This window comes from Poecile atricapillus, chromosome 24 (genome assembly GCF_030490865.1).
Source record: "Poecile atricapillus isolate bPoeAtr1 chromosome 24, bPoeAtr1.hap1, whole genome shotgun sequence".
NCBI classification, from domain to species: domain Eukaryota; kingdom Metazoa; phylum Chordata; class Aves; order Passeriformes; family Paridae; genus Poecile; species Poecile atricapillus.
Genome location: NC_081272.1, coordinates 6260499 through 6276708, shown reverse-complemented (window position 1 = coordinate 6276708; position 16210 = coordinate 6260499). Strand labels below are relative to the sequence as shown.

Below are 16210 nucleotides of genomic sequence, written 5' to 3'. Positions count from 1 at the left end.
AAACCCCGGCCCCGCCCGCAGCTCTGCCCCCGCCCCGGGGCTTGTGCGGTTCCCCCCGCTGGAGAACGGGGGGAGAAATTGAACAGAACCGGCGGCCGCTTTTCACCTAAAAAGGGCAGAATTTGAGCTCCGGTAGCGGCGGGGGCCGGTTCAGGGCTCGGGGCTGCTCCCGGTGGCTCGACGGGCCCGGTGTGCAGCCCGGTGGTTACCGCGGTGTAACGGGAGCTGCGGGGCCAGAGCCGCCGCTCCTCGCTTTATTTTATAAAAAAAAAAATAAATATTTATAGTCGTTTTTGTTGTTGTTTCTTATTTCTGGAGAAACACCGGGGGTTTCTGGGGCTTGCAGGGCCCGGCCCGGGCTCGCCCCTCGAGGCTCCGCGGCTCGCGGAGGAAAATGGTTCATTACTGAGCGAGAGGCGAGCAGGAAAGGAGGATTTTCTGCTTTTGGGGTTTTATTTTGGTTTGTTTAAAGGAAATTTGCGTTTCACACCGGGCAGCGCGGAGCCGGGAGCATCGCGGCCCGGCCGGCTCCTCTCGGACGGACAGCGCCGGTCTGCAGACACCGTCACACCGAGTCGGGCACCGGGAAACAGCCGGGGAGCGCCGTGGGCACAGCAGCCTCCTCCTCCTCTCTCCTGGTTCTGCCCCGGTTCTGTCCCGGTTCTGCCCCGGTTCTGCCCCGGTTCTGTCCCGGTTCAGCCCCCGCCCGCCCCGCGGCTCGGGGCACCCGCAGAGCGCCGGGAGCCGCCGCTTTCGTTGTGTTTGTCCCCGCAGAACCGGAGGCTTCCCCTCGAATTTTCACAGCAACGGATTCGGGCCGGAGCCGCCGGCCCCGCCCGCAGCCGCAGCCCCGGGGGAGCTGCGGGGGCCGCCGGGGGCTGCGGGCGCCCCGAGACCGCGGGCGGAGAGGAGGATCACAATTCTGGGGAGGGCAGGAGGAGGAGGTTTGGGAGCCGCGGTTTTCAGCGCAGACCGAGGGGCGAATCCCGGCGGCGAGTGCCGGTGCTCCCCGGGGCGAGTGCCGGTGCTCCCCGGGGCGAGTGCCGGTGCTCCCGGCGGCCGCCGCCCCGCCACGGTCGCGGCACGGCGGGGGGAGCGCCGGGCGGCGGGACCGGGATGCATCCTCAGCCCCAAACCGGCCCCACCGCACCCCAAAACCTCCCGGTGGCGGCGGCGGCGGCGGCCAAAAACCACCGGAGCCCCGACGGGCGAGTGGGCGAGTCCTGGTGAGGCCACGCCCCTTTCTCACAAGCCACGCCCACTCGTGGATTATCCGCGCTCATTTCCCCGTGGCCACGCCCCCCGCCCCGCGGGAACGCGCTGGTGGGCGGGGCCATCCCCCGTTACCGGGCTCCCATTGGTGGAGCGGCCTGTCCGTCACGCTCGCCCCGCCCCGCCGGGGCCGGCAGTAAATACGGTACCGGGCGGCGCGGCGGGGCCGGCAGCGGGGCTCGGGCTCGGCACGGGGAGCGGCACCGGCAGCGGCAGCACCGGCAGCAGCAGCAGCACCGGCAGCGGCACCGGCACTCGGCACGGAGCACACCGCACCCACCCGCGGCCACCCCCGGAGCCGCGCGGGACCCCATCCCCCGCGCCGCCCCGCCGAGGACGGCGCTCCGCCGGCACGGAGCGAGGCAGCGCGGGGCTCGGCCGCTCCCGCCGCCCGCCGAGCCCCGCCGGGTGCCCGCCCGTCCCTCCCGGCTCCCTGACGCCCGCCGTTGTGATGCGTATTCCCGTAGACCCCAGCACCAGCAGGCGCTTCACTCCCCCGTCCACGGCTTTCCCCTGCGGTAAGATGGGCGAGAACAGCGGGGCGCTGGCGGCTCCGGCCCCGGGCGCCCGCGCTCGGCCCGAGGTTCGCTCCGTCGTGGATGTCCTGGCCGACCACGCCGGAGAGCTGGTGCGCACCGACAGCCCCAACTTCTTGTGCTCCGTGCTGCCGTCGCACTGGAGGTGCAACAAGACGCTGCCCGTCGCCTTCAAGGTGAGCCCCGAGCCCCGACGGGACCGAGCTGGGGAGCCGCTCGTCCTCTCCCCTCCGCTCCTTTCGCTCCGAATCGCTCCTGATATCGCCGCCGAGGGAGCCCGAGTTATTATTTTTAATCAAATAGCCCGGTTTTGTTATTTTTAATCAAGTCTCCGCATTGCCCCGCGGTCACGGCATCTTAGATATTCCGTACGGTTAGGAGCTCTCAGGCGACTTTGAAGTTTAATGAGATGGAGGTTAATTACCTTCCTGGGAGAGGGAGAGCGAGGCAGGGCACGGAGATGTAATCTGCAAAAAGCCGAGCGAGGAGCTCGGTGCACAGCGGTGAACCCCGGTACCGGGCTGGGCTCCCCGGGCACCCCCGGGCTGAGCATCCCCGCGGGGACCGGCACCGGCCCGAACCGAGCCGGGAGAACCGGGGAACCGGGCAGGGCGGCAGCGGAGTCCCGGCAGCACGGAGGGGTCAGGGGGGCTCTAACCCGGCTTCCCCCGGCCCTGGGTGCTGCTCCCCGGGAGGGGTGGGGACCCTTCCCCGGTCCCGGAGCTTCCCCGGGCCGGACGCGGAGCTCCGGGGCCTCGCTCGCAGCCGCCCCGCGCTTTATTTTTATCCCGAATCCAACAAAATAAACTCCCAGACTCCTCCGACGGGGCCGAGAGTGGCCTGACGTCCCCTTCACCCCCTCCCCGCGGACCCCCCGCCTGCTTTTAACCCTTTTTGAGCTCATTTTCCCTTTTCCCCTCGGATTTTCTCAGCCTTCCTCGGGGGGGCTCGGCTCGCTTTTGGTTTTACTTTGGGGTTTTTTGTGCGGGTTTAGGGGGGGACCCGGAGCTCAGCTTGGCTTGGATGAAGGTTCATTTTAGGCTGAAATGCTCTGGCCCTGCCCTAGGTCGTGGCTCTCGGAGATGTCCCCGATGGGACCGTGGTCACGGTGATGGCGGGGAACGACGAGAATTACTCGGCGGAGCTGCGCAACGCCTCTGCCGTGATGAAAAACCAAGTAGCGAGATTTAACGACCTCAGATTTGTTGGGAGAAGCGGCAGGGGTAGGTACCGGCCAGGAAATGGTTGGCCTTTTTATTTGTTGTTTTTTTTTTAGAGGGAAAAAAAAAAAAAAAAAAAGAAAAATGAAAGAAAACTATTTCTTTTTTCTTTTTTTTCTTTTTTTTTTTTTTGTTATTTAATTGTTTTCTTTGACATTTTTTTATCTTGTTTTTAAATTTCATTTTGTCGGTTTGCCTTTGTAATTATTATTAATTTTATTTTACGCTATGCTATATTTTATTTTAACCGTGGCTTCGTTGCCGGGAGAAGCCCCCGAAGCCCAGAGGGATCCCCGAGGGATGCGGGAATGATGCGGGAATGATGCGGGAATGATGCGGGAGGGATGCAGGAGCAGCCTCGCTCCTCCCAGGGCTTCTTCTCTACCGAGGTGCAGATGAAAAAAAAAAAAAAAATAAATGAAAATACAGCCTTAAATATATCTAAATATCTATAAATCCATCTAAACACAAATAAGGCGGCCCCAGCCTGAATCTTCCCCAGTTTCTCCCATGGCGCAGCGGTGAGCGCTCGGTGAGCAAACCCCACCTGGCAGCTCCACTTTAAATAGCGAAAATCGAGAGTTTAAAGTGAAATAATAACTCAGGGCTCGGCCTGGAGGGCTGGAAGGGGGAGGGAGCCTCGGGCTCTGCTCCAAAGGAGGGATTTTACTCCTTTTCCCCGCTCTCGTGGGCAGGGAAAAGCAGGACGGCGATTTCTCGGGCTTTTCCAAACCAATCCATCCGAGCAGAGGGAAATAAATCCCCTGGAAATGTTAAAGGCGGATTCCTGCCTGCCCCTCCCCGTACCTGAATTTCCGAGGGTATAAATAGAATTTCAGCGTTTCCTCACCAATGAACGCTGCAGATCGGAGCTCTCAATTCTCTTTTTGAGTGAAAACTCGATATTTTAATGGCCATATGGCAGCGTTTTCTCAAAGGCTCCAAATGTATACACACACTGTCAGATATATTTTGACTTCTCCGCATTAATTAAAAGCAGTGATGTTAGGAATTATTTGCATGTAATAACTGTTTACTTGTTCCTCTTTATGAAACTTGAATAGTTTACATTCTTTCATACATTTCCTTTTTCCTGTTGGCTCCTTCTCCATGTTGCAGTTTCTTTAAAACTCTCCACTTAACTGGTTGCAGGTTGATGGATGGAAAATGTTTTTCTTTTATGAATTAAGCTTTCATTTCTGTAATCAATTATTCTCTTAGGCTCTTTTCTTTCTGGTTGGGCTTTTTTTTTTTTTCTTTATTTTTTTTTTATTTTTCCTTCATCCTCGCACAAATTTCCAAACCGAACGCAACCCAATCTCAGCGTGACTCTTGAATTCATTATTAACTTGCTTCCTCTGCACTCTCAAGCTCGGGATTAGCAGGAGTTTGCTCTCATAAAGCTCCCGGTGAATAAATTCCTTCCTCGGGCAGAATCCTCTCATTTACAGCTGCACCTCTAACGGGCGGGATTTCATTATTTGAATTTAAATTTATTTATTTATTATTATTTTTTTTTACATATTCTTGTGGGATGAGGCTTTGTCATATTCAGAGAGGAACAAACCCAGCGAGGCTCCCCGAGGGCGGCTCAGTGGGGTTTTCTCACCGTGTGGATTTTCCCTTTTCCCGGCACGGGGGCTCTTTCTGAGTAATTTACTGGGAAAAAATCGCTCCCGTTGAGTTTTTATTCCTCTCTCTGCCTTGTTTGGCTCCATCCCTTGACAGCCCGGTGCTGCTTTCATTTATTCTGGCAGAAATTTGGAATATTTCCCTTTGTGTGTGTACAAATGTTTGTGGAAATCCCAAACACGGATCCTGTTCCAGCCCCGCCGTGGAAATCCCGGGAATTCAGGATCTCCTCGGGAAAACACCACTTCAAAAGTGCCACATTTGGGTATTTTTAATAATAAAATATCAGGGATTATTCCCCGGCGCTGTGAGCTGGGAAGAGCCGCTCCTACTTCCCCCTAAAAAAAAAAAATAAATAAATTCCCATCTTCATGTGCAAGACGAAGAGGAAAAAAAAAAAACAAAACAAAACAAAAAACCCAAACCAGACTTTTTTTTTAAATTCAGATTAAGCTGTATAAAATTCAAGCGATCCAGCCCCGGTGGGGATGGGAAACCTCAGCCCGGCTTCCTGAGAAGGAGGGAAATGACTAAAAATGATGCTGGGGCAGAATCATCATTTTCGGTTCAGGGTTTTTGAGAGAGGCAGAAGCGGCCCGGGCTGGGTTTGTGTCTGCAGGGAGGTGATTTCAATGGGAGAATAGAAAATTAAAGGTAATAATAAATAAAATTAATCAGTATTAATCAGTATAAACAGGGAAGGGAGGTGATTTCACGTAGAGAATAGAAAATTAAAGGTAATAATAAATAAAATAAATCAGTATTAATCAGTATAAATCAGTATAAATAGGGGCACGGAGGTGATTTCAAGTAGAGAATAGAAAATTAAAGGTAATAATAAATAAAATAAATCAGTATAAACAGGGGGACGGAGGTGATTTCACATGGAGAATAGAAAATTAAAGGTAATAATAAATAAATCAGTATTAATCAGTATAAACAGGGAAGGGAGGTGATTTCACATAGAGAATAGAAAATTAAATATAATAATAAATGAAATAAATCAATATTAATCAGTATAAACAGGGCAGGGAGGTGCCGGGCTCAGCTCTGGGTTTCTGTGCCTCACAGCCGGGTTTTGCCGCACCTTTCCCTCTCCTCCTGCGGATTCCCTGAATAATTCCTCCTCATCCTCCTCACCCCGTGCTCGTTTTTCTCCTCAAACCCTCGCTGCTGGTTGTTTTTCTCCGCGGTCCCTGCAGGTTGAATCCTTGGGGGTTAAAATTGATTTCCTTGCATTTCTTTTGCCCTCTCCGTGCGGAGAATGAGCTGAGGCTCTGTGAGGTTCTTTGAAAGCAGGATTGGCGCTTTCTGTCGGATTCAGAACCAGAATTCCCTCCTTTCCCTGCTCCAAGGAGGAATTCTCCCACCTGGGATCATTCTAGGATGTTCTCCGGGAGAGATAATTTCATTTTTCCCGTTTATTCCTTTTTTTTTTTCCCCTCCTTGCTGGGTAAATCCTGTTTGGTTTTGCTGTGGGTCCGACCCTGCAGAGAGAGACGAAGGTCGGGACCTAAAAACCCCCGATTGCTTCAGGGAAAAAGGAAAAGGAGGTGGTTTTAAACTGCTTTTATTCGTGGAATAAAGGCTGGAGGAGCAGAAATCCATCCCAGAGAGGTTTATACCTGATATCCTGCTGGATTTCAGACCTCTGAAGCACCTGACACCTTTGAAATCCCCCAGGGATTGCTGCTGGGGCTTGGTTTGTGCATCCTCCTCCCTCCGGCCGAGGTTTTCCCGAGTTTGGGGAGCCTGAGGGAGAGCTGAGCCCTTTCCTGCGGGGTTTTCTGTCCTCCCACAGCCTCCCCTCGGCTGGAAACGGAGCCCAGGGACGGGGCTGGGGTGAGGGGAAGGGTTTGGGCTCAGGGTTTGGGGTCAGGGTGGGCCCAGGGGTGCTCACACCCTCTGTGATGATAAAAGCATTTTCATGCTGCGGATAAAAACTTGTTCTGCTGGGGCAAGAGGGGCTCATCTTCCAAAATTTGGCTCCCAAGAACTTTTCACTGTTTTATTCCTGGTTTTGTTATTTTGGGGGGTTTTTTCCCATAAAAAGTGACAGCTCTGTGCTCCAAAATCAGCTCTGAAACCCTTCCCGAGGGTATCCCGAGGCTTTTCCAGCAGCAGATTCCTGCTCTGAGAGAGAGGAGACAGTCCCTGCAGAGCTCCCTGTCTGCTGGCCGCATTCACTTCCCTTTTTGTGGGAGTTTTCCCACTTTTTGTGCGAGCACAGGGATGAGGATGAGGATGAGGATGGATCCCCAGCAGGGCGATCCCAGCTCCTTCCCAAGGGAGCATCCCACGGCCCCGGCTCCCAGCGCTGCTCCAGGCCCGGCTCACCCCGGGAAAAGGGGAAATGTCCGAGCTGGGAAACCCTCAGGAAGCTGCTCTGGGTGGAGGGATGGACACGGGGGCAGGGCAGGGAACGGGGATGAGCGGCTTTTCCATGCGGGAAGATCCCAGGGCTGTGTCAGCAGCCGGGCTTTGCGTCCTGGCACTCGCGGCTCATTAAATGCGATTATTTGTGCGGGGATTTGTGTCCGAGCCCTCTCCCACCGCAGCCTCTCCCTCCCACAAGAGCTGAACCGCGTGGGATCCTCACTTTTATCGTGATGTTTTTATTTCCTCCTCAGGGAAAAGCTTCACCCTGACCATCACCGTGTTCACCAACCCCACGCAGGTGGCCACCTACCACCGAGCCATCAAAGTCACCGTGGACGGACCCCGGGAGCCCCGCAGTGAGTGAGGGCTTGGATCTGGGTTTGGGAAGCGCTGATAATTGTGGGGAGGGGGCTCAGGGTCCGAGTTCTGAGGGGTCCGAGCTCTGCCCGAGGGGTGCAGGATGCGGAGCTGGCGCCCCGGGAGCTGCTCAGGTGTTCAAGGTGTCCCTCCTCATCCTCCTCCAGCTCCTCATCCCCTCGCTGGGGGATGCTTTGCTTCCTCACCCACCCTGCAGGGATAATTCCACCCCTCCAGCTTGGCATGGTGGGAAAACTCTTTGGTAAAAGCGCCGAGGAGCCAATCTGGAGTTTTGGGGGTTGTGAAATCGGGGATCCGGGCTCGCTTTCGGGGGCTGATGCTGATCAAACCAAAAGCGGCGCAGGTTCCCCCGGTGGCTGCTCCGTCACGGAGCTCCCTCCCCTCGCCTCCGCCGTGGTTTCGCTTTCGGGCTGCCAAAATCTGGGGCTGGCAGCGCCCGGGGGCTGAGCCTGGAGAAAGCAGAGAGACTCTGAGACCGCAGAGGAGTCTCTGTGGTGCTGGGGAGGCTCTGCCGGGGGCAGGACGGTGCCTCGTGGTTCAGGGAGGCTCCGGGAGCTGCCCTGCCCGGGCTCCCTTTCGGCGTCGGGCTGCTCGGAGCCGCTGCCCGCTGGAGTTTCCTCTGGCCACGAGGATTTTTTTACCCTGTGGGACCCTCCCTGTGCGGTGGGATTTTATCCCTGGGGGGCTCCAGCTCCGGCTTTTCACCCCGGCTTCTCCTTCCTGCTCGCTCAGCACCAGCCCGGGATTATAAAGCCGAGTTTGTTCCCTTTGCGTGTGAAGCTGTCAGTGCCCGCATTGAGGGGAAGCATTTGATCCTTCAAAAAACACCTCAAAAAACATTTTCTGTTGATGCTGTCCCTGGGCCATCGGTGTCCCTTGATGTCAGGCCAGGTGGGGGCCGTTCCCTCGGCCGGGGGGGTTTCATTCATTTCATTCATCGCTGGATTTTCCCCCCCTTTCCCTGATTTTATTTCGGAGCCTGTCCAGGATGGATTTAGAAGTTGGAATGCAGGAAATCCAACGCTGCTGTTGTGGGTTGTTGTTTTTTTAAAGGCAGAAACATCAGGCGGGTCCTGCTGTGGGGCACCTTTGGGTCGTGGTGGGTGCTGGGGCTGGGCAGGGAATTTCACAACTCCAGGAGTGTCAGGAATAGAAACCAGCCCTCCTGACTGCTGCCTCAGCCCCTTATCAGCTTCATCAGATCGCCTTTCTAATAATAATAATCATCATCACCATCGTCAGGAATACATAAATAATAATACAAGGTGAGATAGTTGCTACTCTTGGAGCTCGGTTTGGCCTCCCCGACAGCCAAACCCTGGTGAATCACACCCGTTCCTCCTGAAATTCAACATTTCACCCCCGAGCTCCCCATCCTCCATTTCAATTTTCTGATACTCTGCAGTGGGGTTCCCTCCCTGGGACACAGCCCAGAGTTTTCATGGGGTTTTCCCTTTTTTTTTTAAATTTTTGTGATGATTTCTGGATCTCGGATTGTGCTGGGAGTGTTGGCTCCTTCAGGAAATCTCTGTGGTTTTTATTTGCTGCTTGTGCCTCGCCTTGTGTGGCCCCCAAAGGTTGATTTCTCCTCCATCCCTGCACTCCCCAAACCATAAATTGCTGACAGAAAAAGTTTACACCCAAATTGTGGCTATTTTGGATTATTTTTTCCAGGGAATCATAGATTTGTTTGCCATATTTTGGCTCCCAGCTTCAACTCACGGTTGACAAATTTCCAGTGGAAGAAAAACATTCACCAAAAATAAAAAATATATTTATTTTCTTTTTTTTTTTGGCCACACTTTCAACCGAGGACCACAATTTCAAAAAAAAAAAACCTAATGAAATATCACCTTTCTACCCTTCCTGCTCTGCAGAAGGATGGGGAAACAGCTGGAAAATGATATCCTGGAAAACCGAGGTGTTTTTCCTGCTTCTCCTGCCGCTGGGTGGCTCCGGGGCAGCCGGGCTGGCACCGGGGGCTGGCACAGCCCTGGTGGTGCCAAACACCGAGCCCGGAGCTGCTCTGCCTCCTTTAGCTGTGGGAATTGCGATTTTTCTGAGTTTATATCCATTTTATGCGCTTTTTAACGCGTGTGCGTTGATGTGTGGGTGGATGGATGAGCGGGTATTAAAAAATATGGAATTTTTTCCCCCTTTTTTTGGCTTCAGAGGATGGGCCACGGTGTGCGTTGTGAGGATCAGCACTGGGCAGGGCTGGAGGCTGATGGAGAGGACAAAACCCATCCTTAATGTGGAAAGAATTGTCCATTTGTCTTGGTACCCTGGGAAAGCCCTGGGCAGCGTCTTCTCATCCCTCCAGCCGACATCCTTGTGGGGTTTGGGGGCCAGAACTGCGGCTCCACCTCTGAGCATCCCATTCATCCTCCAGCCCTGGCCCATCTCAGCCCTTGAGCGAGGCTTTTAACTCGGGCTGTGGCCAGATAAAGCTTCTGAGGATTCTGATGGGCAGAGGAAGGAGGGAACCAGGGGAGGCTCCGGGGGCTGGAGCATCTCCTGGAGCATCTCCTCAAGCTCCTCCCGGTGCCCCGCTCGCTCCGAGCTCTTTTTCCTTGTGCTCCAGCTTTTTCTGGGTTAGATCTGGAGGGGAGGGGGGATAAAAAGGGACATTCTGTCAAGTTGGCACCTCAGCTCTAAACAAATAGCGCAGCGGGTGCCAAGTGTTGACATACTTTGTACAAACAGGAAGTAATAAAATATTTGAACTTCCTGTGGAATTTCCTCCTTTTCCCCCCCTTTCTGCAGCCCTGTGTTCAGCAGGATCCCTGCTGCAGAGCCCTCCTGCATCCACAGCTGCTGCAAAAGCATCCCCGGCGGGCACAGCGTGGGGAGCTGAAAGGCTGGGAGCTGCCCAGGGGTGTTCAGTCTGTCCCTGGGGAAAGGGAGCAGCCCAGGGCCTTCCCTCACACCCATCTGCTGCCTCCTTCCCCTTTTCCTTCCCCTTTTCCATCCCCTTTCCCCTTTTCCTTCTCCTTTTCCTTCCCCCTTTCCATCCTCCTTTCCCCTTCTTCTTCCCCTTTTCCTTCCCCTTTTCCATCCCCTTTTCCATCCCCCTTCTGCTTTTCCTCCCCTCTTTTCCATCCCCCTTTCCTTCTCCTTTTCCTTCTCCTTTTCCTTCTCTTTTTCCTTCCCCTTTTCCTTCCCCCTTTCCATCCCCTTTTCCCCTTTTCCACCCCCTTTTCCATCCTCTTTTCCTTCCCCTTTTCCTTCCCTTTTTCCATCCCCCTTTTCCATCCCCCTTTTCCTTCCCCCTTTTCCATCCCCCTTTCCTTCCCCTTTTTCTTCCTCTTTGTCTTTCCCCTTTTCCATCCCCTTTTGCTTCCCCTTTTCCCTTTTCCATCCTCCTTTTCCTTCCCCCTTTTCCTTCCCCTTTCCTTCCCCTTTCCTTCCCCTTTTCCTTCCCCTTTTTCATCCCTCTTTCCTTCCCCTTTTCCTTCCCCTTCTCCCTTTTCCTTCCCCCTTTTCCTTCCCCTTCCCCCTTTTCCATCCCCTTCTCCCTTCTCCTTCTCCCTTTTCCTTCTCCTTCTCCTTTTTCCTTCCATTTTCCTTCCCTTTTTCCCTTTTTCTCCCACTTTTTCCTCCCTTTCCCTCCCAAGTCTCTCACTTTCTCCGATCTCACTTTTCCTTTCTCCCTCTCACAACTCCAGCACCTTTCTTCCCAGATCTCTTGTGCAAAGCCTTTTTTCCCTTTTTAAAATTCCTTTTCTCCCCTCTTACACCTTTTTTCCCTGCCATTCAGCCTTTAACCTCTCTCCCCACTTTCTAAATCCCTTTTGGATTTAATTCCTTCTTTCTGGCTCGCCCCCATTGCTGCTGTCCTTGCTGAGGAGGGAAGGGACACCAGGAGGACTTGTCACCACCCTGTGTGCTCCTGTTCCCTGGTTGTTGGTGCCTCCTCCCCTGATCATTTTTGGGTTCTACATCACAGATTTGGTGTTTTCTGCCTTGTCCCTGCTTGCTGTGACCCCAGGAAGGGCCAGAAATGTGGCTGGATCGGGGAGAAGGGGAGAATTTCACATCGCCTGTCCCACCTTGTCCCTGCAGTTCTTTTCTCTCAGGTTCCCTCCATGGTGGCTTTTGGCTCCCCAAAAAAGGCTCCTGGTCCCCTGGGGGCTGTGGCTGTCCCCAGGCTGTCCCTGTCACGTAGCCAGCGCCTGGGGAGGCTTCTCACCTCCCCCGTGCGAGGCGTTTCCAGGAACCGCTGCTGCTCTTCGGCTCTCAGAGCTCTGAGAACCTCAGCTGAGCCAGGGCTTCCCTCCCAGCAGAGCTCACAGCCCTGCCCTGAGCTCTGAGCTGGGAAATGAGGAGCTGGGGATGTGCAGAAAGGAGCTGGGGATGTGAAGAAATGAGGAGTTGGGATGTGCAGAAAGGAGCTGGGGATGTGAAGAAATGAGGAGCTGGGGATGTGCAGAAATGAGAGTTTGGGATGTGCAGAAATGAGGAGTTTGGGATGTGCAGAAAAAAGAGTTTGGGATGTGCAGAAAGGAGTTTGGGATGTGCAGAAAAAAGAGTTTGGGTTGGGTAGAAATGAGGAGTTTGGGATGTGGAGAAATAAGAGTTTGAGAGGTGCAGAAATGAGGAGTTTGAGATGTGCAGAAAAAAGAATTTAGGATGTGTAGAAATGAGGCGTTTGGGATGTGCAGAAAGGAGTTTGGGATGTGCAGAAAGGAGAATTTTGGATGTGCAGAAATGAGGAGTTGGGATGTGCAGAAATGAGAATTTGGGATGTGCAGAAAGGAGAATTTGGGATATTCAGAAAGGAGAATTTGGGATGTGCAGAAATGAGTATTTGGGATATTCAGAAAGGAGAATTTGGGATGTGCAGAAAGGAGAATTTGGGATGTCCAGAAAGGAGAATTTGGGATATTCAGAAATGAGGATTTGGGATGTGCAGAAATGAGTATTTGGGATATTCAGAAAGGAGAATTTGGGATATTCAGAAAGGAGAATTTGGGATGTGCAGAAAGGAGAATTTGGGATGTGCAGAAATGAGATTTTGGGATATTCAGAAAGGAGAATTTGGGATGTGCAGAAAGGAGAATTTGGGATATTCAGAAAGGAGAATTTGGGATATTCAGAAAGGAGAATTTGGGATGTGCAGAAAGGAGTTTGGGATATTCAGAAATGAGAATTTGGGATATTCAGAAATGAGGATTTGGGATGTGCAGGGGTGACATCCCCTCCTCCCTCCTGTGCAGGTGTTTGTGGCATCGCTGTCCCCACGGTGCTGGCTGCCCTCACCTCGTGCGTTGTGAACTCTTGGCTTGAATATGAGATTAAAAAACAAAAAAACCATGAGAAGGATGGACTGGGAAGGGAAATCTTGTGTGTAGATGCAGCCTGGGCTGGGCTCTGTTAACCTGGGCTGCAGGAGGAGGGTGCCCATGGCCAGGGGTGCCCCAGCCTGGCTGCTGGGACGTCCCTTCCCAGTTTGTGCTGCCCAGTTTGGAGGCTGGGAGCAGGAAGGGCTCTCCCAGCACTCTCAGCTCGCTGGGGCTCCTCTGTCCATCTCAAAGGGATAAAAGCAGAGCCCTGAGCCAGCCCCATCTCACCCCAGCCCCACAGCTGCATCCCACCCTGCTAAAACCTCTCCCACATTTGATGGGAATCCATAAAATCCATTGATTGAATCAATTCCCCTTGGCTTCAGAGGGTGCTGTGAGCTCTCACAGAATCACAGGGCTGGAAAAAAACCCCACCTTGTTCCAACCTTCCACTAGAAGCAATTTTTTCACCTTTAATTCCCAGTAGAAGCTCGAGAGAAAAAGCACAGAACTGTGCTAGGAAAATGAGTGACTCTCCTCTATCTCTTGTGGCTGAGATTTATTCCCAGAAGCAGCAAAACTGAAACTCTGTTTTACACAGGGAGGGGAGAAGAGGTGCAAGGTTGTACCTGGTTTGCAGCATCCTCTTTTCCTGCCCTCGAGGTTGAAATGTCACCACAAGTGCCAAGTGTCCTGTTTATTATTCAGACTTGAGTTATTATTTCCACGCTGAATTTTGGATTATTTAAAAGCACTGATGGTTTCTCCTCTGCTTGTAACAAAGAGCATCTCTTTGGGCTTCCCTCTTTTGTGTTTTTGGGGAAAAAAGAGGGAAATATGAGACAGAAACATTGCTGTTACCTTTGAGAAAAGTGAATTATCTCTGAGGGAACCCCTCAGCTGAGCTGCTCCCCAGCCTGGGGGGATTTTGGCCGCCCTGCCTTGGGATGATTCGTGGCCTGGACCTGTTTTCCAAGGGGATTTGTGTAAATCCACTCTGTTTTCTGCTCAAAGGAGATAAAACCAGGTTTTCCCTTTGTTTTGTTATGGTTTGAAGCAGCTCTGGGAGGAGCTGGGAGGGCTCTGCAGGGTTTGGGAGCGCTGTGGGAATGCTGGGATGAAGCTCCAGGAACCTGCAGATGGGGAAATAAAATCCTCCCCATCCAGGGACACGGAAAATTGGGATTTACTGAGTGTGGGTGAGTGAGGACAGCCTGAAATAGCTGAGGATGAGGAAGGGAGGTTATGGGATGGGAGCCAAAGAGGAGCAGGGGCAAAACAATCCCTTGTTCCTGGATTCCTACGGCAATTTTTGGACCTCGAGGCAGAGATCCTGTGCTTTTCTGCACATTTATCCTCAGAGATTTGGGAAGTGCTTGGAGAATAAATTATTGGAGAGTCTTGTGCCTCTCAGAAGCTCGAGTGGAGACCCAGGACAGGGCTGGGTTGTGCCAGTATTGTCCAATTCCAGATCTTTATCTTGGCCAAAAGGCTCCCTCGTGGGGCTGTGTAAAACTTGAGCTGGAGATGTTTTCTGTAATTAAAAGCAGGCTCGGTGCTGAAGTGCTCCCGTGGGGTGATAGTTTTGGGGATTATTGAGGTCTTTTGTTTTATTCCCCTGCTTGTCCTTAGCTAGAAATAAATACACAGACAGTTCCCAGATTGTCTGGGAATAAGAAAAAAAAAAAAAAAAGAAAAGGGAAATGGGAAAAAGAAGGAAAAAAAATAAGAGGAAAAAAAAATGGAACAAGATCAATCGAAGATAATTTCAATAAATAAATGAAATGATTTGAAAATTCAGGAATTCATCTGGCAGGGCTGAGGGTGTTTGAGGAAACTCTGTGCACCCATCCTGGAGCTTTGGCATCGCTCCTGCTGCTGAGGGACCTCCAGGGTGAGGGATTTCCCTTGGGATACCCTCGGAGACATCTTGTGGGGTGGAACCTGCTCAGCTCGTGGGTTTCTGCTGCTCCCTGCACCGATCCTGCCCTGCCTGGGGGAGTGGAAGGGCTTTGCTTCGTTCAGGAGCCTTTGGGGGAGGCTTGGGGCTCCTCAAATCCTCCAGGAGCCTTTAGGGGAAACTTGGGGATCCTAAAATCCTGCAGGAGCCTTTTTGGGAGGCTTGGGGCTCCTCAAATCCCACAGGAGCCTTTGGGGAAGGCTCAGAACTCCTGAAATCCTCCAGGAGCCTTTTGGGGAGGCTCAGGACTCCATAATTCCTGCAGGAGCCTTTTGGGGAGGCTCAGGACTCCATAATTCCTGCAGGAGCCTTTGGGGGAGGCTTGGGGCTCCTCAAATCCTGCAGGAGCCTTTGGGGAAGGCTCAGAATTCCTGAAATCCTCCAGGAGCCTTTGGAGGAACCTTGGGGCTCCTCAAATCCTGCAGGAGCCTTTGGGGGAACCTTGGGGATCCTAAAATCCTGCAGGAGCCTTTGGGGAAGGCTCAGAACTCCTGAAATCCTGCAGGAGCCTTTGGGGGAGCCTCAGGACTCCTGAAATCCTGCAGGAGCCTTTGGGGAAGGCTCAGAACTCCTGAAATCCTGCAGGAGCCTTTGGGGGAGCCTCAGGACTCCTCAAATCCTGCAGGAGCCTTTGGGGGAACCTTGGGGGCTCCTCAAATCCTGCAGGAGCCTCTGCAGATCAGCCCTTGCTCACAGGAGGTTTCTCTGCCTGTATTCCCATCTCTGACACCTTTTGATCCCAAAATGTGCTCATTTCTCTTTTTCCCAAGGAAATTTTCCCCCTTTTCCTGCCGAGGCACGGCTGCACACGCAGGGAAGGCGACTGTGTGAAACCTCCTCTTCCTCCTCCTCCTGGTCCTACCCCAGCTCAGCTCCTGGGGATGGATAAAAACCCCTCAGGGACAAAAGCAGCCAGGTTTGGGGTCTGTGGTGGGGCTGTGCAAGACCCCCCCAGGCTCAGGGGGATCTCAGGGCTGTGGAGAATTCCCTGGGGAGAGCAGGGCAGGGCTGAAAATGCTCCAAGAGCTGGGTCTGCATCCCCTCGGTGCTGCAGCTCCGGGCTCTAATCCTGCCTCAAAAGGAATAACAGGGCAGCTGAAATCATCTGGGCTGCAGTAAATGCACTCCTCCAATTGTTCCATGTGCCACATGCAGTAAATTCCACCTCTCTTTTGCTGCACAACAACTTCAACATCATCTGCCTTGAAAAGCGCCAATATTTTCAATATTGGAAGTCAGAACAGGGAAATTATTTTTGCCTGAGTCCTACAAAGGAATCTTTGTTGGGATTGGTTGCAACACCTCCTGCTTTTGAAAGCTTTGGGAAAACCCCAGGGCAGGGTTTTTTTGCTGGGGTGGAAGAGGCAAACCTGGCCCTGGGGTGGCTTTGGAAATAACTCAGAATAGAGAAACGGGCATCGATCCTGTGTTTGGGAGAGATTAAACTGATCAAAAATGGTTTTTTTGGTGGTCACTTAGGGATGTTTGGGAGATTAAGTTGCACTGAGGGATTTTTCCAGGGGGATGTTGGTGGTGCTCGCTGTGGGG

At 52.9% G+C, this 16210-nt stretch overlaps 1 protein-coding gene across 1 annotated transcript in view; it reads left to right on the top strand.

Annotated features, from left to right (window-relative positions):
* The first annotated feature begins 1376 nt into the window (after nucleotides 1-1376).
* The window catches only part of RUNX3 (RUNX family transcription factor 3), a 37657-nt gene continuing 22823 nt past the window's right edge, over nucleotides 1377-16210 (top strand). The window contains exons 1-3 of the mRNA XM_058856718.1: nucleotides 1377-1984; nucleotides 2875-3031; nucleotides 7291-7395. Of these exons, the coding sequence (XP_058712701.1) occupies nucleotides 1724-1984; nucleotides 2875-3031; nucleotides 7291-7395 (523 nt within the window). The 5' untranslated portion in view covers nucleotides 1377-1723. The remainder of the gene's footprint in view (nucleotides 1985-2874; nucleotides 3032-7290; nucleotides 7396-16210) is intronic.